At 32.7% G+C, this 26,835-nt stretch overlaps 2 protein-coding genes across 3 annotated transcripts; both read left to right on the forward strand.

The window, feature by feature from the left end:
• Positions 1-2,403: 2,403 nt before the first annotated feature.
• Positions 2,404-3,060, forward strand: LOC145800198 (uncharacterized). The gene has a single exon (XM_082889843.1). The coding sequence runs from the start codon at positions 2,404-2,406 to the stop codon at positions 3,058-3,060; it is 657 nt and encodes a 218-aa protein (XP_082745969.1).
• Positions 3,061-15,772: 12,712 nt separating this feature from the next.
• LOC114258942 (nudix hydrolase 16, mitochondrial) lies at positions 15,773-25,164 on the forward strand. 2 transcript variants are annotated; one of them, XM_028198945.2, is made up of 4 exons: positions 15,773-16,361; positions 21,564-21,678; positions 23,270-23,353; positions 24,535-25,164. In XM_028198945.2, the coding sequence occupies exons 1-4, from the start codon at positions 16,261-16,263 to the stop codon at positions 24,841-24,843; spliced, it is 609 nt and encodes a 202-aa protein (XP_028054746.1). In that variant the 5' UTR covers positions 15,773-16,260; the 3' UTR covers positions 24,844-25,164. The 2 variants fall into 2 exon arrangements, with proteins under 2 accessions (XP_028054746.1, XP_082747077.1); XM_082890951.1 differs by lacking the exon at positions 15,773-16,361 and adding an exon at positions 16,404-16,767.
• Positions 25,165-26,835: the final 1,671 nt, after the last annotated feature.

A 26,835-nucleotide genomic window follows, 5' to 3' on the forward strand; every position in this document is an offset into this window, starting at 1 on the left:
TAAGGCTGGGCTATGCCTAGGGTTTGAAGCCTAGTTTGGTCTGATCCACGAGCTCGACAAAAATTATAAAGAAATGGAAAAAAAAAATGGAGTCTTAATCTGTTGGTCAAACCCGCGAACTACTCTGTTAGTTTGTGATAGGCTGCTCACCTGTTATATATGACATGGGCCTATGGTTTTGGTTTCAAGGTTTAATAAATAGGAAAAATTCCTCATAAATTCTATACAGAGAAAAGTTAAACTATTTAATCTTGAGAGTTTTCTTATGAATCAATTAGGCTTATTTTTTTTTTTGATAAGTTTTATTTAGGGTGTTTGTTCCATTTAATTTTACATAAATACCCTTTGTGTGAATGTTTTTCCTAAATGAGTGATTTGGTTTTGGATGATATAAGGCAATGTTAACGTGTGCAAGGGGTTTTGATTGTTTAATATTAATTTCATTGTTTTGGAGAGAGAATGGGGGAGAGGGGGGTTATTGAGTGTGATGTGTTCCATTTTTTCAGTGGTGACTATAATCCGGTTGTGTGTCCGCATTTTGGTGGTGTTTTGATAGGCTTGTTCCGGTGTTGCTTGCACCCATTGTATGGTAATAGGTAGGTATTTCGATTGTTTGGTGTATTTTACGTTTATTTTGTGCGTGTTGTTCGTCGTGTATTTTTAATTTTGGTTGTTATGTGATGATTTTTTTGGGTGTTAGCTGTCAGTGTGGTGTAGTGTGTGGGCAAGGGCGAAGTCAAAATTTCTCTAGTAGAGGGGTCATCATTTCGCTAAAGAGAAGGCATAGAATAAATCTACTGAGCCGTCGATGGATTCGTTGGAGTTTTATTTGATTAAATCATTATTAAATATTACTCAATACAGGTTAATTGAACCAATAAAATTATAAGAGATTAGTCTTAATTAAATATTATTTGTTTGAATTTTATGGTTAAGGAGGTCAAAATGTAAAAAATTATAGATAAGTTAAAGTAATATTTGATAGTAGTTAAAAAAATCTTAATATAATTAATCTATTATACAATATCCTTAGGTACATAACGTTTTACAAGTTGTTCCATTAAATACATTATAGAAACTCACAAATAAACTATATTGTTTTTAACATGGACCAGATTAAATTTTTTCAATAATGTTACAATTTTTTTTTGAACTATAATAATGTTAGAATGATCATCTTTTTTTACCACAATTTATTTATTACCTTAACCACTCATATTTGATACTAATCTAGCACTGACACATAAGAGGATAAACAATACATAATAAGAAAATATGATTACTATAACATTATTGTAAATGTTTACTTTGAAAGGTAACTCTACTATATTAGGGTCTTTACAATTTTTTTTGAGTGTTAAATTGAAACTAGGGGGCCATTATGTAATATATAAAAAAAAAAATTGACAAAAGCATACATATAAGAGCATCTCCAACCATTGTTGCTATAATGCCATTGCTATTGCTACAATTTGGCAATGAATAGTGCTATTTTGCCAAATTATAACAATAGTGCTCCAATGGTCATTTGTTATTTTAGCAAATCTTTACCAATTTTCCCTCCAAGTTTATAGGTATTGTTTGGATATAAGTTTTTTTGTGATTTTATTTTTGTTTATTTTTTGTCTTTTGTGACATTTTTTTACTTGTTTGTAAAAAAAAAATTATATATTTATATTATTCCCAACTAGACAAATATAAAAAATTAAAAAAATTAAAAAATTGGAAGAAAAAAAAATTAAATATAGTTCACCCCACCAAAAAACATATCACTACATATTTAATAAAAAATTTTAACTACACATAAAAAATAAACAATCACTAATTACCCACCAACAATCATCTATCATTTACTCATCATTCATTCACCAACAACCAACCACTAACAACCATCCATTATTAACCCATCATTCATTCACCAACAACTACCCACCCAACAACCATCAATTATTTATCCACCCACTCAACAACCATCCATCATTCACCCACCCACAATTTTCTCTATAAATATAATATAGTGTTTTCTACAATTTTCATATTCAGTTATCCATTATTTTCATATCTTCTAAACTTTCTATACCCATCCAGAAGATTTTCTATAATTTTCATATTCACCCACTTACTGATCCACCTGCAGTGAACAATTTGACTAAAGTCATATTCAATGGAGATTTTGATGAATCTTCATCATCTGATGATGATATCGTCATGATGCAACTGTTCACAGCGCAACAATAAAGAATACAAGCGTTAAGCCTAAACTAACCAACCAGACGTGTTGGTTCCATAAGTGGTCGTCGATACATTAATTGTGATAGGGTCAAAGGCGACGAACAAATTTATAAAGATTACTTTGTAGATAATCATGTCTATCCAGAAGAATACTTCTGAAGACGTTTTCGAATGAGGTGGTCATTGTTTGTTAGTATCTTACATGATATTCAACAAGTGAATGAGTACTTCATCCAAACCCGTAATGTCACTGGTGCTCCTGGATTATCTGGTGTACAGAAGATGACTGCAGCACTTTGGATCCTGCAGTATGACGTGCCTGCTGATGCTATAGACGAGTACATTAGAATCGATGAAAGTACTGCAATTGCCGCCTTGAATTTTTTTACCAGATCAATTGTTGCTACTTATGAAGCCATTTACTTAAGATCCTTAAATGAAGCAGATGTCGCCATATTATTGCAAGAGGGAGAGCAACGTGGGTTTCCTGGAATGTTAGGGAGTTTGGATTGTATGCACTGGTGTTGGGATAAATGTCCAACTACCCAAGTCGGTGCTTACATTGGGTACTACCACAAACCAACAGTTGTAATCGAGGCAATTGCCTCCTATGACTTGTGGATTTGGCATGCTTTCTTTGGCATGCCTGGCTCTCTAAATGATATTACTGTTCTTGACAGGTCGCCTTTATTTGCTAAATTAACTAGAGGACGTGCCCTTGCTGCCAACTACACCATCAATAATCACGTGTATACCATAGGGTATTATCTTGCTGATGGTATCTATCCTCGTTGGGCAATGATTGTGAAAACAATATCTCAACCTTAAGGCGCAAAAAGACAACTATTTGCGAGGATATAAGAGGCATGTCGGAAGGATGTCGCAAGGGCATTTGGAGTGCTCCAAGCACGATTTAATATTGTCAGAGTTCCAATTAGAGGTTGGAGTGATGAGAAGCTGTAATACATCATGAAGATGTGCATTATTTTGCACAATATGATCATTGAAGACGAGTATAATATTTTAGAAAATGAACGCAGTGCAGCAGAACTTGAGACTGATACCAGTAATACTCGTTGACAAATGCCACGCGGTCCGAATGAGAAGTATGCTCAATTTATGTTGAATCAACAGAGGGTTAGATCTACTGAAGCCCATAATGCAAATTGTAATGATCTAATTGAACACTTGTGGTCCCGAGTTAGAGAGTTAGATTAAGTTTGTATTTTATCTTTTTAATGATAGTTAATGTCAGTTAATGTCTTTTTAATATAATAAAATTATCTTCATTTAATGTCAGTAAATGCATTTTATCTTTTTATTGCCTTAAATATATTTATTTTTTTCATTGTACTTTATTGAAAAATTTAAATTATACTAAAAATTAGTCAACATTATACATTGCAAAAATAATATTACATTGTGTTGTAGAAAATACTCAAAAATAAAAAAATAAAAATAAAAAAAACATGAAATTTCATTACAAAATAAAAATTAACATTGCAAATAAAGACTGACAATTACATCAAAAATTAAATGACATTGCAAAATTTAAAAATACATTATCCCGTAATTATTCATCAGGAGGTAGGAGAAATAAAAATTTGGGCTGCTCACATTTGAGGACCACTTGGCGAAAATCTCATTTTTTCACAATGTGTAATATGCTTTCATCTGAGAATCCAAATGAGAAATATCCGTAGTCATTATTACATGCTCTTCCTTTTTCATCTCAAAGTCATGTTATTTCATCTTGAGTTATTTTATCTTCTGTAGTGCTTGAATCATTTTTTCTTCTCTTTCCTCTTTTTTCTTTTCTTTTCTTTCTCAGCAAAGTGTTGGTTAAATGTCTCCAATTGTATACTTATTTTTTGAACTTTAGTTTCAACAAGTTAATTTCTCCGAAATAATTCTTTTGCAACTTTCCTACCCATAGGCCTTTTACTCCTCGTAGAGACATTGCCCTCACCAACAGTTGGATTATTACCAACACTTGGACTGTTGTCGTCTTCAAGAGAAATGTAGTTATCTATAGGGGAATCAGGGCCTGAATTAGGGGTAAACGTTGTGTGCATTCTTGACTTTACTGTATTCGTAGGAGCTACATCTTGCCATCTGATATTGTCTTGCAAGATTGGCCAACAATGTTCAAAAGCAAAATGTTTGTTTTCATCTTGATGGTATAACAGTTTTGCTTTAAACATCTATATCAAAAAAATTGAAACAATATTTAATTAGTTAATTTTTATACTATACCACAATAAAAAACTAAACATAATAACTGAAGATGAAAACTTACTATATCAACTTGAGGTATCCCACTTGGGTGAAGATTTTTAACTTGCGCTAAACACCCCTGAATTTGTTACAACATTTCATGATTATACCTCATCGAGATTGAATAGACACTTGTGTTCTTGATTGATCATTCTGAAGCAAGTAATAATTTTTGTAAAATTCTCCCCCAAAAGTGAGCATACAATTGTGAATTGTCAACAATTGTGTCTTCCGAAATGTGACACCAAGATTTACAAATTGCCATATCTTTTTCAATGGTGAATTATTTTCCTCTCTTTATTTTTGATAAACCTTCCATAGTGATTGGATAAAAAAACAAAAACAAAATAATTTTAGAGGTTTGCTGTAAAATCAAATTCAAAGAAGAGAGGAGAAAAGAAAAATTAAATCCAAATGTTTGCTGTGAAATAAAATTGACATAGAGGGTTTCAATTTATAGAAATTCAAAATATTTTCGTTTGGGGGAAATAGCTGTTTGAAGATAGCTGTTGTAAAAAAAAAAAAATTAATATTTTTGTTTTTGTTTTTGTTTTTGTTTTTTTAAAACCAAACAGAGCACAACGGCTCTTTTTATACAGATGGAGAGCATCTCCACCGTCCACTTATAAAACATCAATGGTTGAGATGATTTCTCTAGAATCATCCAACCTTTATCTCAGTTGTGATATACACCGTCTTCCTCTCCCTCTCACTCTATCTTCCCTCTCTCTCTATTTTCACTCTTCCTCGTCCTCTTCCTCTTCCTCTTCCTCTCTGTGTCTTCCCTCTCCTCAAACCAATCCATTCTCCTCCTCCATGATCGAAACGTCTCTCTCTCTCTCTCTCTCTCTCTCTCTATGAAGCTGTTTTCACTTTCCCTTTCACTCTCCTCCATTATCCAAAGCCCTCCATTTTCTCTCTCTCTCTCTCTCTCTCTGGTACGATCTCCATCTATACACACACACACACATATATATATATATATATATATATATATGCTTTGATTTTTTGTTTATTTTCTGGTTTTTTATGTGGATCTAAGTTGATCGCGATTTTTGAAACTGCATTCTCGCGATGGCTTGAAACCAGATCTTCAAAGAACTCAAGCATCTCCAAAAGGATCTTCAAAGAACACAATCTGGTATGTTTGCTAAAATTTTCTTAATTATTTATTTTGATTTTTGGTTTAATTTTTGTTCATCGTGTTTTTGTTTATCCATCTATTTTTGTTTATCCATTTATTTTATTTTGATCTACAAAGAACTGAAGCCTATTTTGGTTTGGTTTGGTTTGGTTTATTGTGATAATATCTATCTGATTTGGTTTGGTTTATTGTGATAATATCTATCTGATTTGGATTGACTGATTTGGTGATAAATTATTTAAATAAAAAATTAAGAGAAACATATTTTGGGTTTGTCAAATTTATTCTAAAATTTGTTAATTTGGCAACAAAATTGAAAATTGGGTTTGATTCTCATATTTGGGTTTGATTCTAAATTTTTTGGGTTCGCTACTATTTCAATTCTGTTTTTATCAACTGAGTTTGTGCCAAAAATCTGTTGATATTTGCTGATCTGGCAAGGTTGGCAGCTGCTATTCAACTTGCCAAATTTGATAACAAATATGACATCTACTATCTTTGGCAAGTAGAATAGCAAGCCATTGGAGACCATTTTTTGCCTTTTTTTGTCAAATTTTAGCTTTGGCAGGTTGAATAGCAGCTCCATTGGAGATGCTCTAAAATGAAGATTTCGCAGAAGGTTGAAGGGGCCAGGACCCCCTGACCCCCTGCCTCCGCCCCCTGTGTGTAGGTGTGCTGTGCGCCATTAACATCACACACACACAGTTAGTTTTATGATTGTCATGTCAAATGTCATTTGTTGTTTTGTATTCTCTGTATATGTTGGCGTTGTAATGGAGTCGAAAATGTTGGTGGGACAGGTATGAATCACACAAAAAAACTCCTTACTGTACTTTTTTCAAATATAACACTCCAAAAAAAGGATGTCAGATTCTTCAAACTATTTCAAAAGGAGTACAAACAATTCTTAGTAAGTTTTGGACAAATGCATGATTTTAAACTGTGAGTGTTACGTTTGGAAAAAGTACACTAAATTTTTTTTTAGTGTTTTTGTGTGTTACATTAGAGAACGTTATATTAGAGTGTTACATTTAAGATTACATTGATTAGAATGTTACATTTGAAAAAAATACACTAAGCACTTTTTTTTTTTTTTTTTTTACATTGGAGTATTACGTTTGAAAAAGTATATTAAGGAGTTTTTTTTAGTATTACATTGTTACGTTTGGAAAAAATACACTAAGAAATTATTTAGTGTGTTACATTAGAATGTTACGTTATTAGATTGTTATATTAGAGTGGTACATTTTTGTTCGTAATGTGAGATTTGTTATAGAATGAGAGAAAATTCAAAACTTCTATAGTGCGGACTGCCCAAATATGTAATTTTACATTTGAAGAAACTCACTTTTATCTCTAAAAAATTAAATCCAAATATGTAAATGATTTCCTTGTTATGTAATTTCTATTTTAATAGAACCATTTAGTTCATTAAAAAAAAGAAAAAGATTAAAGAGTTTATAAAATCACGTTTTGAAATTTATTGGTGTTTAGTGAGGTAATGACAAGCTAATAGTTGTATACCTTCTATTTAGATTTCATAATAATGAATAATATCTAAAGAATTTGACAAGAGTATAGACTCTTGAAAATATTCTATTTTTATAGTGATGAGGAGTAATGTAATTTTAAACTTAACAAGCTCAAAACATACTAAGAAATGAAATATATATATATATATATATATATATATATATATATATATATATATATATATATTTACATTGCTATAGTAAAAGCACAAGTAATAGAACATAAAATTGTGCATTTCTTTATTACTAAAAATAGATGTGACCAATTCCACTCAAATTAAAAAATGAAAAAAGAATGAAAGTTGGAAAAATCCTTCCCATAATTTGCTTGGTTAGGATGGATAGGTGGGTCTACAGATTAAAAAATTAAAAAAAAAATTAAAAATACTTAGAATTTTCTATCAAAAATCAAAATTTATTTACATTAATATGAACTCATAATTACATCTTTAACTATATACCATTATCCAGTATATAATCATAAAATTGCTTCAAGGCCACTATAAAAATATGTGGATATAAGAATTTCTTAAGTAGCTATCACAGAAGGAACTAGAACCTCCAACATCTTTTTTGAAAGTGTTGCAGCGATGTCATTACATCACACAAACAACATTAACTTTGATAATATGTTACACTCTATTGGGGGTAATTATTCAGTTCAGAGTATGGAAGCGTGGTATTTATAAGATTATGATTGGTGGAGAATATAGATAGGTGAGATATTATGTTAAATGATTAGAAAATATGATAAAATATATTAAATGATAATTAGTTACAGAATACAAATGTGTAATATTCCGAAAATATTAAATAATTTCCCCTCTATTTGGTTTCATTCGAAAAAGTCATTTTCTTGCCATTAAAAGAAAAAAAAAATTAGCTAAAAAAATTTAACTTTGGATAACTTTCTTTTTAATTTTAAAATTTAGCCAAAAAGAAATTTGTTTTCCACTAGAAAAGTTAACACCCAAAAAAAAAAAAAAAAAAAAAAAGTTAAAAATCCACTACCAAACGTATCAATTTTGTAAACAATTTTATGCCAAAAAAGAGCCAAAATAATAATAATAAAGTACTTTAAAAAAAAAGTCTATATCAAACAACAAATGCCAAAAAAATATTATTGCTGACTCGGATTAAATAATGAGAATGTTCCATAGCAGTGTTTTAATTTTAATATCAATATTTATCAATAAATCAGTCAAATTACTCAAATCAACTAAACTATAACTAGTGTTCCACCCGTTGTATTTACAATTATTTGATATACATTTTTTTTTACACGCAAAAAAAAGAATATAACAAATGTAATATATCTTCAATCAATTATTTAATATTTGTTTTTATTCAAAATTCAAAAATAATGTACGGGCAAAATTTATAACGAAATTAAGAAAAAAATTATTCCTAACAACATTTTTTTCTTCTATATAACTACTTAAAAAAATAAACATGAAAAATGTAGTCAATATAAATATTATACATTAAGGCCTCATTTGACGACCTTATGTTTTAGCCAAAAAGGCAATAAGTCACTATAAGTTATATCACTTTCTCTATTTTTTTGCACCTCTTTTTTTTAAAAGTCAAAAAATTACTAAAATAGCATATTCCCAAACGAGACCTTAGCAATTATGCTTACATAAATTTACTATAGTTTTAAATTCAAATTAAAAAAAAATATTTTAAAAACATTTTATTTAACTAGTACCAAATATAATTTTTTTAGTAAAAAGGAAAGTTATAAAATTTTATTACAAATTTTCAAATGTCTATTGTTAAACATTTTATTCTACTTACTTGTTTGCTTACTTGCTTGCTTTGAGAGTTTTGATCTTTGATATTTGCTCCATATTTATCGTATTGTTTTATTTAATTTTCTTTTTCTTACTTGATTTTTGCATGATACTTGGCAAGTTGGTTCTTGGGTTTTTTTGGCTATTTTAGCCACAAAAGACAAAATAGGCTATTTTAGTCATAACAAACAAAACATCACATCCAACCCATAATCATTACATTCTTCTCTCACAAAAAAACTCAAAAAAGCCAAAAAGCCAAAAAGCCCTTCCCAAACCAAGCTTTTAAACCCAGGCTAAAATAGCCAAAAAAGCCAAAAAGCCAAAAAGCCAACCCACTTCCCAAACGGAGACTTATTTTATAATGTATCTCCGAATGTATTAGTGAAAATATCATATACTTAAAATGCGCAAAATTACAATATATAGAAGAAAAAAAAAGTAAGTAATTGCCCAAAACTAAAGCTATTTTAAGAAAAATAAAAAATAAAAATGAAATTGTTTGAAATAGAAAATAATTTATTTATTTATTAATTAATTTTTTAAATAAAATTTTAAAGAAAACAAAGAAAATTATATAAAAAAAGTACAAAAACTAAACATAAAATATAATACAAAAAATAAATGAATTATAGGATTTTCAAGAAAGTAAGACTCACAAACAAATTTTGTAGAATCTTATCTATTCATATACTTTTTGTGTATTTTTTTGTACTTCTAATTTTAAGAATGATATTGAAATAATTTGCACTTCTTGCATTAGGTCCATCTAATAGTTTTAGCAGACACATGTAATAAATTTCATAATACAAAACATAAACAATTGTGAGACAAAGTATCTAAAAAAATGAAAGGAACGTTCAATGATGATGTAGAAACATACATGATGTTTTAATTGGAAGTATAACCAGATAAATCGTCATAAAAGAAGAAGACAACTTTTATTTTTCATCACAACAATTACATAACTCAATATATAATTTTAATGTCTCTCACTCTTCCACACATCCAATTCTTTATCAATATTAGAATGAATATATGAACAAAAAAAAAAAAAAAAGAGAACATTTAAGAAGACAAAGATATGTGGTTTGAGACATTTCAATTGTTGAATTCTATTAATTAATAGTTATTAGGTTTTAATGGTCGGATTTCTAATATTTGTTAGTCATTAAAGCTGAGTTCTTTGGTTTCATCTATATTTACTTGATAATTTGAGAGTTGACATGTGTCAAGCGTTTACACAAATACTTGACACATTGTTTTGAGCATCATTAATGAAATATACAGTGTATTTTTTTTTCCTATTTTTTCGCAATTGCAACATGTTATTTTTTAAGGTAAATTACAAATACACCTCATGAGGTTTGTTTAAAGTACAGATCGCCCCCTGTGGTTTAGAAAATTACAAATATCTCTTTGTTAGTATTTTTTATTTAACATAATTAACTAAAAAAATTAAATTCATAATTACTCTCCTATACAATAATAAAATTATCTAAATTATTAATTAAAATATATTTCTAACATCATTAAAAACTATTAATTGACTTGATGATTTATTAATAAAATAGGCGATTTGTTATGAAATTAGAAACCTCAGGGGATGGAATGTAATTTCCAAAACCACAGGGGGCGATTCGTATTTTAATCAAACCTCAGGGGTGTATTTGTAATTTATCCTATTTTTTTAATAAGAATTTATATTTGTTTTAGATATTTTTTTAATATACAAATTATTTTTTATAGTGTAATTTTTTTCTTTTGTTTTCGTAATTGCAACCTGTTATTTTATAATAAGAATTTATATTTGTTTTTGATATTTTTTTTAATACAGAAATTATTATTTTTAGATTTTAATGAAATGCACAATGTAATTTTTTTTCTCTTTTTTGTTCGCAATTGCAACATGTTATTTTTTAATAAAAAATTATATTTGTTTTAGATATTTTTTTTAATATACAAATTATTTTTTACAATGTAATTTTTTTTTTATTTCACAATTGCAACTTGTTATTTTTTGAAAAAATCACCGATAAATCTCAAATTTGGGAATGTTGATCCATTTGGTCCTGTGTTTTTTTTTATGAACCATTTGGTCCTTTTTAGGTGAGAAGGAATCTTTTTGTTTGATTTCATATTAGTGGAGTTTACATATTTATCATGTTTTATGAGATTGAGCATATTCTGGGGTTGATGTGGATTTTGTTAATTATTGGTAACGTATTTTTACATTTCCGTTTGTAATATACTTGATTCTGTGATTTAAGGTGGGATTGGTTAGGTTGTTGAAGTGGGTTTATTGTTTGTGGGTTTGATTTTGATAGTCTAGGGAGGCTGCGTGTTATGGGTTCTGGTGCCGACGGTATTCTAATATTTCTTTTTCACAAGCTAAGTGTGTGGAAGGGTGGTGTGTGTAATGGTTTATTTTGGTTCTGGGGTGGGGTTGTTCCGATGGTTTCTAGATGCGTTGGTGGAGTCGGGGGGTACTCTGTGTGTGTGTGTCTTTTGTTTCGACCGGACAGTGGGGGTTTACGGCAATGTGGGGGTTGTTTCGATGGTTTCTAGATGCTTTGGTTTGGTTTGTAGGCATGGAGGTCGCTATTTTGTTGCTTTGTACGTACGGTCAAACAAACGTTGTCAAGAGCCCGCTGAGGAGGCCAAAACGGAAGAGGATTCCATCAAGACGTGAGGTTGTGCAATGTATTCAGTGTAGCCGATGTGACAAGATGGGTAACCATAACAGGAAAACATGCAAAGAATCGATTTAGTCTTGCCGCGTATTGTGCCACGACATTATTTGCTTGTATTTTTATTTTTTTGTGCATTGGGTGATGTCTGCTCAGGTTGCATGTCCTTTTTTTAATTTGAGAGTATGTTGAATGTATTAACATTGCAATAACGCACATCAAATTATATTCCATGCACTCAAAATATTTTAACATTTGTGCATTCGGTTCATTTTATATACTACAATAATGGCACAGCCACAATTCAACCGTATGTTGCTGTTACTTGTTACTTCGCACATGTGGTTATTACAATAATATCGTATGATGGTCAATGTTGATAAAAGCTGTGTTTCATGTTTGCGACTATTGTGCTATTCAAGCTCTTTTTCTTTTTTTTTGGATGTGTTCCTTCCATTCAGTGTATGAGTGTTTGTGGTGTATTCTTCCATCCCCCGTATTTTTGTGTTTTTCAACCTCTTGTTCATAACATATGTCGTGTGTAATGTAATCAAACTTACCAAACGTTTGTCAATCATTAGAAGTGGGAAAAAACTTATGTTCGGTACCACACATAATGCATAATACAATTCACAACAACATTGCAAAACATAATGTGCCAACATTCAACAAGCTAATTTTTCCAACTGTGTTGTTTGGAAGTAACACATTCGCCTAATTTCCTTCATACCTATTTCATATTGTAGGCAATATATCTGTTTTGTTGTCATTGGGAAGTGAATAGCATTGACTTGAACAAACGGAAAAAAATCAATCGTTAAACACGACACAATCACATACAACAACCTATGTAGGCAAACATATTACAAGACATAAAATTTGCATATTTTCGCACTGTGCCAAATGTGATCCACACATTATAACATTGTCATCCTTGTTTTGGGGGGATGTCATTGGTCCTAACTATGTTTTGTAAAGTCGATAATTTTAGTCAAACATACACACATAATTCGCAATGGAATTGCCGAGTTCGTCATGAAGTGGATAACATACACACATAATTCCCAATGGAATTACCGAGTTCGTTATGAAGTGGATAACAATTTCAATAAACACAATGTCATTCTTATTCCAAGAAAAACTAAATTATGTAAAAGGTTTAATAGTAAATAATCAAAAATGTTTCGTACCAAAGTACGTTTCGTAACGTACTAATATGCTGAACAAAAAATAAAAACAACCAATAAACGAGACTTACGCCCAAAATCCCATCATCGTCAAAAAACGATCAAACTAACAAAATAAATATATATATATATATGTATGTTCGTATCACATAGCCGGCATGCGGTAGGTGCATCATGATGGTCTAGCACGCAGACTTCTCTTCGGATCATTCACAAATGTTTTCACCATTGCTACCCAGTAAACAGAGGGGGTCAGGCCATCTATTGTGGTGTCAATTTCGACCGTATGTACATATTGCCGCATGATGAAACATACTATCATTGCACATTCGGCCCTGAAATTCAAAACAAATCATGCAGTCATTAATCGCAACAAGGTGGGGAATGTCGTCATGGTCTGGTGGGACTTACGTGTCAGGTTCTTGCAGGGGGCAATCTATCACTGCCTCCAACGTGCCATCGATACTTTGTGCCGTACTATTGTCTGATGCTGTTCCACTATCCACATTCTGATTCAGGTATTGGACCACCGATTGTTTTTGTCCAAAAACGTTAAACGTTTAGACACATATGACACAAACAACATATAATATTAACACACCACATCAGCATGTTCGTTGATGGTTCAACGCACCACATTGGTCATATAAATACTCAAAGTCCCATTGCATTCACACCAGATTTTAATTTCTCACCCACTGTTTCACATGTTCCAAGTTCGTTCATGTTGTGCACAACTATATGGAAATGAGCACCAACGGATGTACTTACCACTTTCAAAGCCTCGGTGAAATGCATATCTTGAATTCCACGACGCTTGAGTTGTAGTGTTTCCAAGTCCCACTTTTTGAATCATTGACCATGATAGACCGGTGGTTGTCATGGTAAATGGGGTAATGAATAAACTGGTGCGATTGCGCAACCCTCACATTTGCGTCAAGGTATTTGTCCCTTGAAGCCTCACTCGGGGTTCTTATCATGTCCTATTCACACACGCAGAGTATGTGAATAGTGCATTACGCCGATCAACAACATGCCAACGTACTCAGATATGCCCCAAAAAAAAAACAAAAGCTACAACACCACATCCGACACAGTCACATAAACCATAACAAAATGCATTGACTGGCCATCGAAATACCACTGCACAACAGCTAAGGTCCTGCACAAGCATTTTGTATCGTTACGTCGCCAATGTGTACTTGTGGACCACTACTGATGCAACATTGCACATACCATTGGGCTGTTATTCTCGTTACAATACTCCACAAATGAAACCCATCGAACATATTACACACATGCAAAATTATGCCCAAAGCTCATATTATGAAACAAATTGGATACAACATTGACTATATCAATTACCCAAGCACCCAAATATCAAAGAAACACATTCAACATCATCAAACACATTAATCGGCTACAATAACCAAAACTACACACCTTCGTAATAACCCAAACATATCTCATTTTCCTTAGAAACACCACGTTGATGTGCCACCAAATGTGACTCGATTGAGTGTAACAATCAACAGCATTCGCAACGCTACGAATTGGCACACCGATAAAGTACCACTAAACATTTTCGATATTGCATTACAACTACGACACATCAATCACCCAAACATGGCATTATTAACATTTACAACCCGATACAAAAACATATCTGCTACACCCAAACCCAATACGTTCACCCAACACCCCAACCATGACTGATATTGATAAAAACACACACCAATGTCACATTAACATCTACATTTACACTATCAATTGAAATAAACACACGTTAAGTTTGCCCTAACTTCACGTTGTGTATTACATTCGAGTAATGAGTGAAAACAACATCAAAACACCAAATCAACATACAAAACACAAAATACACAGTCAAAATTTCAAAATGTAATTAACAATTTCAGTTGCATAAATTGTACACCTGCGAGTTTCATTGTCATCTTTTGCAAATTCAAAAATGTCTTAATCGGCGGCGTATAGTGTAGCAAACATTGATGTCAGGTATTGTTAAACGAATCACTGGAGAAGACGAAACCAAGCTTCGTCGGTCACAGTCCAACATGCTCCTACTGGTTGTGCATCGTCTAGATGTGCCTCCGATTAGGGTTTCTCCCTAAACACGAATGTGAAATTCGTACAATCTCTTTTCGGAAATCCAAAACCTACATTTAGGGTTTCAATCCACCAACATGGAAATGTTCAAATGTGAAATTGTTGATTACCAATGTTTGAACATTTACCAATAAAACCAATATGCCTCTTATTAGGATTAACAATGTTTCAAAGATTTGATCACAAAATGTGGGAAACCTATAAAAACCCATAGTGCGCTCTATGTCCCTAAAAGTAATTTTAACAATACACAAAACCCACATTGTCCTCAAATTAAAACGTAAACACGCGCATGATGGAGGGATAAATGTGCCATTTTGTACGTTTCAGGACTTATCAGTTCAACAAAAAAGAAGCAGGACTAAGTGGTGCACAAGTTCATAATTTGATATTTATTGATGCTTTACCTTTATTTTTTAATAAGAATTTATATTTATTTTAGATATTTTTTAATATACAAATTATTTTTTATAGATTTTTTTATAAAAATAATGTAACAATCTCATTACTAATCATACTGTATGAGAGAAATTAAAAAGAATGTGGTAGTAAGTATAAGAGAAGTAAAAAAATCTTGTGAGTTGAAAGAAATCAATAAATGCTGATATTTTTTTTTTAAATCAAAAAATTAAAAAATTAAGATTGAAATATTAAAGCTCTTACAAGACTTGTGAGTTAAAATCTTTTTTTCCTTATATAATGTATATAGATTGATAGATATAAATTATATATTTTAATATTTTTATTTAAAATTATTGTCTTTAAATTTTTAAAATTAAATGAAATTAGTAATTTTACATGTTTCAAAGAATACATACCCTCCATTGCTTAGGGGTATTGCACATGCAATCAACTTTTGTTTGGAGAGAGAGTGAAACAAAGAAGAGAAGTAAAGAAAAGTACAGAAAATGTAGTTGCAAAATTCGGTATGGATTCGGGCGATAACCACAAGGTGGGTTTGTTGTTAACATATGTCAAAAAAGTTGTAACCGACCTCTTCAATCTGCCTCGACCCCTTTCCACCCAACCAAAAACCGATCCATGCGCTGCCCTTAACCCAGACCCCACCTCTCTCTCTCTTCTATCCTCTCTCGATCTCGAAGTTCCTTTGTCTGATCTTCTTCTTCCTTTTTAATGGGTTTGTTTTTGCTCACCGATTGATGGCACTCAGATAGCACATTTTCCAGAGAATATAATGTGGGTTTGAATTCATTTTCTCGAGAAAATTGGTGGTGCGAGGAAATAAGGGTAATTCTGTGAAGTGTTTGTAGATATGATATGATAAAAGGGGTCTTTGAAGATAGCGAAATGTCTGAATTGGTGGCCCGCACTGGTCGTCATCAGCAGCGTTATGAGGCTGGTTTCCGCCTCATCGCCGGGTACTCTCTCTCCTCTCTCTTTCTAGATTTTTTTTTTGGTTTCCCCTCAATCGTGATTGTATTGCTGGAAATTATCTCTATTTCGTCTCTAGATTTCTTGGGTTGAGCTCTCATTTCATTCATTTTGGTTCTTTTCAATTGGGTTCTGTTTGGTTTTCGATAACAATGTGGGAAACGAATGGAAAATGCTGAAAAACTTTTTTTTTTTTAAAAGAAAAATCTTTATAAATTATTTTGTGAATCTGAACCAGACTAAGGGCAAGAATTGTGGATGGTTGTTGTTTTTAGGTTTGCCAATTAAAACAAAGGAAATTTTTTTAAATAAAAATAGAGGTTCAAAGTGTGAACAAAATACTGTTTATATTTGGGATTTGGATTTGGATTTATCTGCTCTGGTCATTTTCAGGTAACCCATTGTACCATGTTCTTCTCTATTTTTTCTTTTCTTTTTTTTTTTTCTTTTTTTGCCTTTATTTATTTACCTGTTTTCAATTTTTCTGACGGCCACTGTTGGCATTGCCTGTTAACTGTTTAGTTTTTTGCTTTCAAGGGTTTGAATGAGTTAGAATACTTTTTGAGAATGACAGAGTTTTCTGTGTTAAATTTGGATATTGACTAAAATGCAAGTGAATCTAGAGGGGTAAAGTATGCGGGTGACCGTCATGTCCTTTCCCTTTCTCGTTTTGAGAATGGTCTCAAAGCTTATGCAGATGCTCGTCACACGCCCCAAAGCTGGGAACTTTGTAAAGAAAAAGAAAAATCTTGCTTCTGTCATTTTCTTTTCTTTTCCCTTTTTTGTTTTAGGAAATGGGCTCAAAGCTTATGCAGATGAGCATTTTGTAAGGAAAAATCTTGCTTCGGTCATTTGCTTTTCCCTTTTTGGTTTTGGGAATTGGGCTAAAAGCTAATGCAGATGCTCATTACACACCCCAAATCTTCTTGAGGTGATATTAGGGTTAAAACTGAATTTTGGTAAATTTGAGAATTATCCTTATTGGGGAGGGTGGCTGATGTTGAAAGTCTTGATCCTATCGTTGGTTGTAGGGTGAGAGTTCTCCCATCATGTTATTTGGGCTTACCTTTGGGTTCCTTGTTCAAAGCTAGATCAGTGTAGGATTGATTTGGTTGTGAAGAGATTTTAGAAAATATTGGATGGATATTTATCCAAAATGGGGTGCCTCTGGAGTTTGTTTAGTTATTTCATGTCTTTATTTACAATTCCTTCATTTGCGTACAAAGCGATTTTCTTTGGGGAAGAGTTGGGGGAGTAGTTGAAGTACATCATTTAGTGGACTGGGTTATGGTTTGCACTCCTCTGAGAGAGAGAGGTTTGGGTACTAGGATTTTGGAAATTGGAGATTTTTAACCAAGCATTGTTGGAGGGATGGCTATGGCATTGTGTCTTGCAATTGCAAGTGGGAAAGGCATTAGAGGTGGTGCTGTAATTGTCCTACAATGGTTTTATTTATTTATTTATTTATTTTTACGAACTTATTGTTTCCCTTTTCCTACTCAAGCTCTGTAAGTCTTATAATTAGCCTTTGATAATTATACACTTAAGTCACACTTCGAATGTTTCAATACTCTTATCTACTTAAGTGTAAGGTTGGGTATCTCGTTGTCCATCCAATTTTAGTTTTTTACCTCAACCTAGGTCAAGTGGATTAGTTTGTTAAATTGCTTGTCTCAACCACTTCATCTTATATGGTCACTCTTTAAGTCTATGATGGGTTGCAATAACTAATCTAAAATTCTATTGAGAGCACTCACTTTTACCAATTTTATAATAAAAAAGACTCAAAACATAAGCTCATTCAATATATCATCTTAAAAGCTTAAATGCGAAGACATGAACATCAAGATTTTATAATGTTTCAGCCACTTCCCTAGGTCCACTCTAGGCCGTCCTTGCCGAATTTCAATCTGCTAAACACAAAAGGGGTTTTTACTAGATTTACGTAAAACCTTTACTGTAACAACTCTTCAACAGTTTTCAATAGGTTCGACCCTTAACCGTTGCCATACAAACACAAAAGGGGTTTTTACTAGATTTACGTAAAACCTTACAACTCCTCTGCAAGAGTTTTCAATAGGTTCAACCCGTAACCTTTGCCATGCAAACACAACAATGGGTTTTCCAATTGGCTCACCCAAGACATCAACTACGATGCCACAAATCTGAGTCTCCACTAGATATAACAAATCTAGAATTTGGGCTTGAGAGAAGGGTATTAAAACCCTTTAAGCCCAAAGATGTCTTTAAATGAGACAAGTGTGGTGCTTTTGGAAGACTTATGTTGAAGATTGAAGGCTACATTCACTCACAAAGGTGGGAGCACTCTTATAACTGTGATTTTGAGGTTATTAAAGGTGTATAGTCAATCAACTAGTCTTCTCTAATCAAGAAACCCCTAAATGGGGTGATGGGGTTTAAATAGCTGCCTCCAATGGCTAGTTTAAAAGCCTTTTTTTTTATAAAAAAAAAATACGTCAAAGTTTGGTTGACCATGATAGGAGTTGGGCCTGTGTATATTGGTTGACCAATATAGGTTCCTAAAAATGATAGCTCTCTGGACTTGCTTTGGTTGATCATCATATTTGGTTGGCCAGCCAACTGTCCAAACACCGGCTTGGTTGACCAACCTCCAATTTTTTTTTTTTTTTTTTTTTTTTTTTTTTTTTTTTTTTGGTAAATAAATGACTAACCTCCAATGTTGGTCGACCAGGTAACCTGAGTTGAACTTTAAGCCCTCTTCTTGGTTTTCTTGGTCTGTGTCTTTTTGAAAACAATCTTCATGTTTCATGAATTTTCTCCTTGCACTCTCACATGAGCCTTCAAGGCTTTCCAAGGGTTTTAAATTTACCAATATGATTCCGCGCGACAGTGTTTTAGGTTTGTACTTAAGGATACATACAAGTCATGAATTGCCAACATATGCAAGTGGTAGCACTAACAGTTGCATTCAAAGAACAATGGCCCATAACGGGATTGGACTTTTGTGAAGGTTACTTATCTTATGGAAGGGGATCTGAAATGGCTGGACATTTTCTTGAATAACTCTTGATTTGTTGTTTGGTGGGGAGGGTTAAATTTTGGCATCATGTTTGGTGTAGGGAGCATGCTCTAAAGATGGCTTGCTCAACCCTTTATAGAGTTGTGGTGGATAAGGAGGCGGTTATGGTGGATTATTTTAGGAAGGGAGGGAATCAAGTTTCCAAGGGAATCTCATTTTGCAAGAATTTACAAGATTGGAAAATGAAAGGTAGCGTTTGGTTTACTTTTCAAAACTTAACTCTATTTTAAAATCATGATTTGGATGAAACATGTTAACCAAACATATTTTTAAAATACAACTCAAAATTACTTTCAAAACTCCGCGCTTATCTTTTTTTTTTTATTATTATTGTTACTAATCAATCAATCAATCATTTTTTCTCTCTCATCTCTTCTCTCTCCTTTCACATTTTATACATCAATCAATCAAAAAAAAAAAAAAAATTACAAATCATCCCAAAACTATTTTCAAAACTCATAACCAAATAAATTTTCCCTTTTCAAATCATGATTCAAAAACTCAAAACTTAAAACATAACTCCACACTTAAATCATTATTCTAAGGAGTACAACATTGTATACCAAATAAATCGACAAAAATGGCAGAAAGAAAAGGAGGGACGAAACAAGGTACCAGAAAATCACCTCAGTGTAATAACTCTCCAACTGCAAAAGCATATCTCTCATATCTCTCTCCACCGACAAATATCTGAGGTTGGACCCAGATATATAGACAGCTGTAAATACGGAGATTCGAAATTTAAAATTTGAATTCCCGCCCATTACTGTTCATTCACGCGGAATTCTGTGCACCTTTGCTTTATCTCCAAGCAAAAACACCACGATCGTGGCACGTGGGTGGACAGGATCCGGCCACGTCTACTCACACCACTCACACTAAATAGTGATTACTATTTGGTGTGAGTACGGATTTAATCTCCACCTTACACGTCACCATCCGTACGTCCATCGACGGATGAAATTGCCTATCGGGTACAATTTCAACAGCGGGGGCGCTAGTAATATTATATATAGCGCCCCCCCCCGGCTGGTGTGACCTCCCCCTATATAAAGCCTCGACAAACAACATTCACACCAGTGTAAGTTAAGTGTTAATCACTAAATAAGCTAAATAATGCCTCGCCAATCCTCTTTCCGTTTTTATGCCAAGAATGTCTTCCTCACCTACCCACAATGCCCATGCCCAAAAGAACAACTCTTAGAACTCCTCCAGTTTCTCCTCCAACTAGCCTGTCAACCATACTACATACTTGTCGCAAGGGAGCTCCATGAAGATGGAAACCCTCACCTTCACGCCATGGTTCAATGCACGAAGAAGATCCAAACCTCAAACCCGAGATTTTTTGATCTCACTGGAACCAATGGGAGGATCTACCATCCAAACATAGAAAAACTCCACTCGCCAACAGCAAGTCGACGTTATATACAGAAAGGGGGCGAGTTCGTCGAATGGGGAGAATTTTCATCTAAGGTGTATGTTATCTCATATGTCCTTTTGATGTTATGTTCTTCTATGAAACCTTAGTAGGGCAACTGAAGGTTCATTTCTCGTGGGAGAGTACTTGAGTCTCAAAGCACACACTCTAAGAGGGGTGTGTGTGTTTTCCTTCCCGCATGGCATCTTAATCGGTGTCGTATTTGTAAGCAAGATGGAGAATTTGTATGTCATCATCTTATTGATTGTCATGTTTGTTAAGGAATTGTGACATTTGGTTTTGACTCTTTTTGGGATGGATTCGATTTTCTCTAGAAGTTTGGCAGATGTTCTTCACAATTGGAGGGGAAGGAGTGGGGATGAAGAGGCAGAAAACTTAGGTTTTTACTCTGCTGTGTTTGTTGTGGATCATTTGGGGTGAAAGGACTCATAGATCTTTTGAAGGCAGTGAAGCTGCAACTTGTAAATTGAAGAGCATTTTTTTTTGGCCATATTGTGTAGTTGGGTGTTATTTGTTGAATTTTGTTGCTACCATGGAGCTAAGAGATGTATAGCTTCTTTTTTTTTTAAGTCCTTTCTTGCACTCACTTGTATATAGGTGGCAGCCCAAGATCTGGCTGATTGTAATTGTTTAATAATGCACATATTTCAAATATAACCTCTGTATTCTGATCAGCATAGTTTTTGACAGGTGTATTCCTTTTAAGTACATAAATTCCTGTGAAACTAATGGTGATACATCTGAGAAGGTTGTTGAGGTACTTATGATCAACTCAGCTAGTGGGCCAGGTCTTCTCTTTCCAAAGGTACGAATCTGACAATTGTACATATAATTTCTAGTTAATGCCAGTTAACTTTCATGTTTGTCATCACTTACATGATCATTGGACATAATATTTCATTTAAAATTTAATCCTGAAACCCTTGGGCCCGACTTATACTTCACTGTCTATGGTAGTTAATGGTTATCATTTCCATTGGACACAATTATCAATTTCTTTTTCTAGTTCTTGTCACCCTTGGATCTTAATTAACTATTTTTTTATTTTTTATTTTTTTGTATTGTCTATGGACAGGGCACTAACAGATTGCTATTGATTGCTTGAAAGTCTTTCACATAAATCATATGTGGACTTTATAGAGATTTTGCTTTAATTTGATTGAATATATCAAATTACACTCTGGAAGCTTTTCTTCACGCATCTAGACACAATTAATGCTCATGGAAAACTTGAAATCTTCTTGACTCGTTACCAAATTGGGGAAAGATCTTGAAGTGCAAGACACTCTTTACGGAGTTGCATGATGAATTGAGAGAAAGCACTCTTATAGCAATATTAGATTTTTAGGTAAACAAATATACCAGGGGCAATAACCGAAGCTTAAGATTTAGTGTTGCACTTTCTATTAACCTTTCTATTTTGCCTTTTTCTAATGCAATACCAGAACGATAGACAATTTTGAACTACGTTTTTATATAAAGAAAAGAAGGGTTGATATTGTTGGGAAACTTAGGATATTGTCTGAGTTTGTTTTTTTTTCTTTTCATTAGTAATACGTACACTTGTACCTAGGAGCTTACAGAATAAAAACACTCATTGACTGCATATAAAATATATTTATATATCTAAGAAGCATGGACAAGGACGTGCAAGATGACACGGATACGACATGGACACGCCGATATGCTAATTTTTAATAAATACAGGACACGACATGTGGGAGACACTCATGAAATAAATAATTTTATATATTTATTATATGTTATATATATATGAATATATCATTTGAAAATAATAAAAAATACAATGTGACACTAATTCTTAAAAAATTATATGGTTTTTGTTTTATTATTGTATCGTAAGTTATTTTCTTCAAATTTATATTTAGTTTCATCTTTGTCTAATCGGTAAACAAATGTGTTTAAACAATAGACACGTGTATCCTCCAAATGTCTAAAGAGTGTTCGGGGTCTTTAAAAAAACTTAAAAAATAGGACACGTTTTAAAGAGTGTCGGACATTTGTCGGGAAAGTGTCCAAAAAGTGTCGGTGTCCAACATGGACACGACATAGATACGTTACCTTCTTAGAAGGATCTATGCTTCTTAACACCTAATATATGTGTGTTATATATGTTTTGTTTACTAAGAAAACTTCTAATTATTATTCCTTGTGCTTTTCCATTCTAACTCCTAAGACAAATTTGGCATCATTAGAAAATACATAACATGTAGCAAAATGTTAAATAGGTGTAGTAGTGCTTGGTTGGTTACACACATTCTAATCATTTTTTTTTCTTAATTGTTCGCTATAAGGATCATAAAATTCTAGTCAAGAATCCCATTTTAGATTAATGAATTTACTTTTTATTTGTTTATCAAAATGCTTCATTATAGGGAGGATGGGAAAATGATGAAACTGTTGAGGAGGCAGCACTACGTGAAGCTTTAGAAGAAGCTGGAGTTCGAGGTGATTTACTGGTAAGAGGTTGAATAGTCTCTTTCAATTTCTTCTTGCTTGTGCCATAGGTTACATTAGAATTTTATACTGTACAATAATTAATCAATACCCTTGCTTAAAAGCCCAATAAGTAAGCATAGATACGAATATGACACAGATATGCTGACGCGTCGATTCTCAAAAAATGCAAGACGCGACATGCTTGGGACAATGAGATATGTTAAAATTTTATATTTTTACAAATTTATTATATGTAGGTATGATGAGTGTTGCTGAGATGAGGATGCTATGGTAGATGTGTGGCAAGATTAGAAAAGACAGAATTATGAATGAGTATATTCAGGAATGGATAGGAGTAGTACCGATAGAAGGTAAGTTTAGAGAGAATATATTGAGATGGTTTGGGCATAGTCAACGGAGACCAACAAAAGCAATAGTGAATAGATGCGATGCGGTAACGGTAGATGATAGTGTTAAGAGACGAGGTAGACCTAGATTGACGCTGGCTAGTGTAGTAAATAGAGATATGAATTCACTTAATTTGACAAACGAAATAGTCTTTGATAGAGCAGCGTGGAGAAGAAGAATTCATGTATAGCCGATCCCATTTTATGAGACTTAAGGCTTGGTTTGATTTATTATATGTAATATAAATGAATAATTTATTCAAATATCATTGAAATATGTAACATACACTAATTGTATTTAAAAGCTATAAATTTTGTAAGTTGAATGTCAAAATATCATTCATGTAATATATACATTCTAAAGAATAAAAAATAATAGAAAAATATAATACATGTGATATATTCATGTTATAAATGTTTTAAACATATTTAGTACATAAGTTGTGTGTGTTTTGAAAATGCAAAAATTGTTGTTATGATGGGATTCATCACATAAGACGTGCGGAAGGTTCAAGAAGTGTTGGTTGAGTGTCCACAAAGTATCAAATATTATGAATTTGATTTTATTTAAGACATGTTGAAGAAGTGTTGAACGAGCTTTTAAGAGTGTCAGAAGATTGTTGTTGTCGGACACAACATGCTTACTCTGTAGATGTGTCTGCACATATTACCAAACTATCTCCCATAAATATTTGGTTGAGTTAATTATGATTCCCATGGCCTGTGGTCCATGGTGATGTAATTTTTGCTGAACTATATTATTTGATTGAAATGGAAACTGTTATGTGTTTCAGCATTTCTTGGGGTATTACAAATTCAAAAGTAAGACGCTCCAAGATGAGTTCAGTCCTGAAGGTTTGTGTAAAGCTTCCATGTTCGCTCTGCTTGTGAAGGAGGAGCTTCAATCTTGGCCTGAGCAAAGCACTCGGCAAAGAACATGGCTAACGATTCCCGAAGCCATTGAGCGTTGCCGGCATCCATGGATGCGAGAGGCTCTTGAGGACGGTTTTTCGAAGTGGCATGCTGATGGTATGATAACCACCATGACCGATGAGGATCATGTTGTTTCTTCATCGCCAGATCAGCATTTTTTAAATTCCTAGACGCTTAAGCGCACCTGTCTGAAGCTGATTGTGGTGCGTTTTTTGTTATGTTAATTTCTAGTATTAGAAGCCCCAGAGAAGATACACTGTTTTTGTGTTTCTGACTCTTTGTTTTAAATATGTTTCAATTAATAGATTAAATAGACATTTCAGAAAATTTTCCCAGTACCCATTTCATTTCTTGCAAGATTGAGAATTGTGGCAGAGAATCTTAGTAGGATTCACCTTTTGAATCGTAATTAAGAATCATATCCTCCGTACTGGGCTTTTGGATGATTATTGGAAAATTTTCATTTTGGTTTGTTAACCTTTTGGATTGAAGTCTGGTCGTGTTGTTCTCAAGTTGTTTTCAGTTTCTCAAGAAATTTTGTGATTGGATCCCTATTATTTGCAGTGGATTATGAGGATACTTTGAGTTTTTTTTTTCTTCTTTCAATGTAGTGTTGCCTATACTATACAAATTTATTACCAATGTTTCTAAAAGAGTGCCTTTTTTATCTTTTTAAATATAGGCATTACTTTATTCAATATTAACTTGCAATTTTTTAGCTAAAAATGGTTTGAGAGCTCTCATCAAGATGAAGTTGATATTGCCCAATCAGATTTATTGTAATGTTTGAACATGTAATTTACATCATAATTTTACTGTTAATTTCTTGAAAAATGGTCTAATTATAATGAAATATAAGGAATAATTATCTTTTACTTTCTTTCTTTTTTTTTCCATATTATATCTAAAAATAATTGTGAATTATATTTTGGACATGGTAGGCCCTATGTACATATTGACATATATTGGCATTTGTTATCTGAACCCAAGTACAAGGTGAAACATGGTGTTTAAATCTTGAATTTGTAAAAAAATATAATTCATTTGTTTTTCTTCTTCTTTTTTTCCCATTTTTTTCTACAAAATTACACCCAAATTTAAGATCTAAGCATAATCTAGAGTTACATTAGACAAAAAAATATTACATGCCTTGAAAAAAATACTAAAAAAAATTATTCAAAATTTAAATTATGTACACAAGTTAATTATAAGCATTGCCCAGAACTCATTAAATTTGAATTTATATCACTTTTAAGTAAACTTAAAATTTATGTTTCACTGTATTTTCTAGCTTAGCCAGTTGGCAATTTGGCCTAGTTAGAGAACCATCTCTTTCAAGTTGATGAAAGATAATCAAAAAAGTTGATGAAATGACATATGACATAGAAAGTTTTAAATGAGATTAGTCCTTTCCATAGCTTTATCTTGTATTCGTACATTGCAAGTGGCCATATGTACTAAATGCATGTACTTTGTTTTTTTTAAATAAAAAAAAAAGAATAATATTAGGTCGCTCGAAAATGATTCTTCTAAATCTCCCTAAAAGTAAAAACGACGTTGTTTTTATTTTTTTTGTTTTTTGTTTTTTTTTTTAATCAGAAACGAAGAAGAAGAAGAAGAAGAAGGGAAGGGAGAAAGGAGAACTGGACAGGAGGGGGCATAAACCAGGGGCCGAAGCGAGGCGAAGGCTGAGCTGCTGCGACGATCGGCGATCGACCGACGATCGGCCGAGCTGCTGCGACGGCCGAGCTTCTCTCCCTCTCTCTCTCTCTATTTCCCTCTCTCCTCTCCTCTTTCTTTCTCCCTCTCTCTCTCTCTTTCTCTCTCTTGCCTTCACCCTCTTTTCCACGTTTTCCCTCTGTTTCCATTTTTGGGGGATTCGGGGGGAGCTCATTCGAGCTCCCAAGCTTTATCCAAAAAAAAAAAATCATCTTGTATGTTGTTTATGTAATTTTTTTTTTAAGACAATTCATTTTTTTTTTAATAAAAAAAAATGTTTGTAGATAAATTCATGGTGTTTGATCACCATTTAATCCGTATAAATTAAATATTCGAAGTTGAAATGTATAAGAAATGTGAGTCACTGAATTAAAAAATTTAAGTCCATTTCAAAATATAGACATCTTAAAGACAAAAATTGACCCAATTCATAAAATGTGTCA

Source organism: Camellia sinensis, chromosome 10, assembly GCF_055761805.1.
Source record: "Camellia sinensis isolate YWXY chromosome 10, ASM5576180v1, whole genome shotgun sequence".
NCBI lineage: Eukaryota > Viridiplantae > Streptophyta > Magnoliopsida > Ericales > Theaceae > Camellia > Camellia sinensis.

Coding starts and splice junctions, on each gene's coding strand:
- LOC145800198 (XM_082889843.1), top strand. CDS start 2,404: ATGAGGTGGTCATTGTTTGTTAGTATCTTACATGATATTCAACAAGTG.
- LOC114258942 (XM_082890951.1), top strand. CDS start 16,547: ATGCTGAAAAACTTTTTTTTTTTTAAAAGAAAAATCTTTATAAATTAT. Junction 16,768..21,563: donor TCTGCTCTGGTCATTTTCAG/GTAACCCATTGT, acceptor AGTTTTTGACAG/GTGTATTCCTTTTAAGTACA. Junction 21,679..23,269: donor CAGGTCTTCTCTTTCCAAAG/GTACGAATCTGA, acceptor GCTTCATTATAG/GGAGGATGGGAAAATGATGA.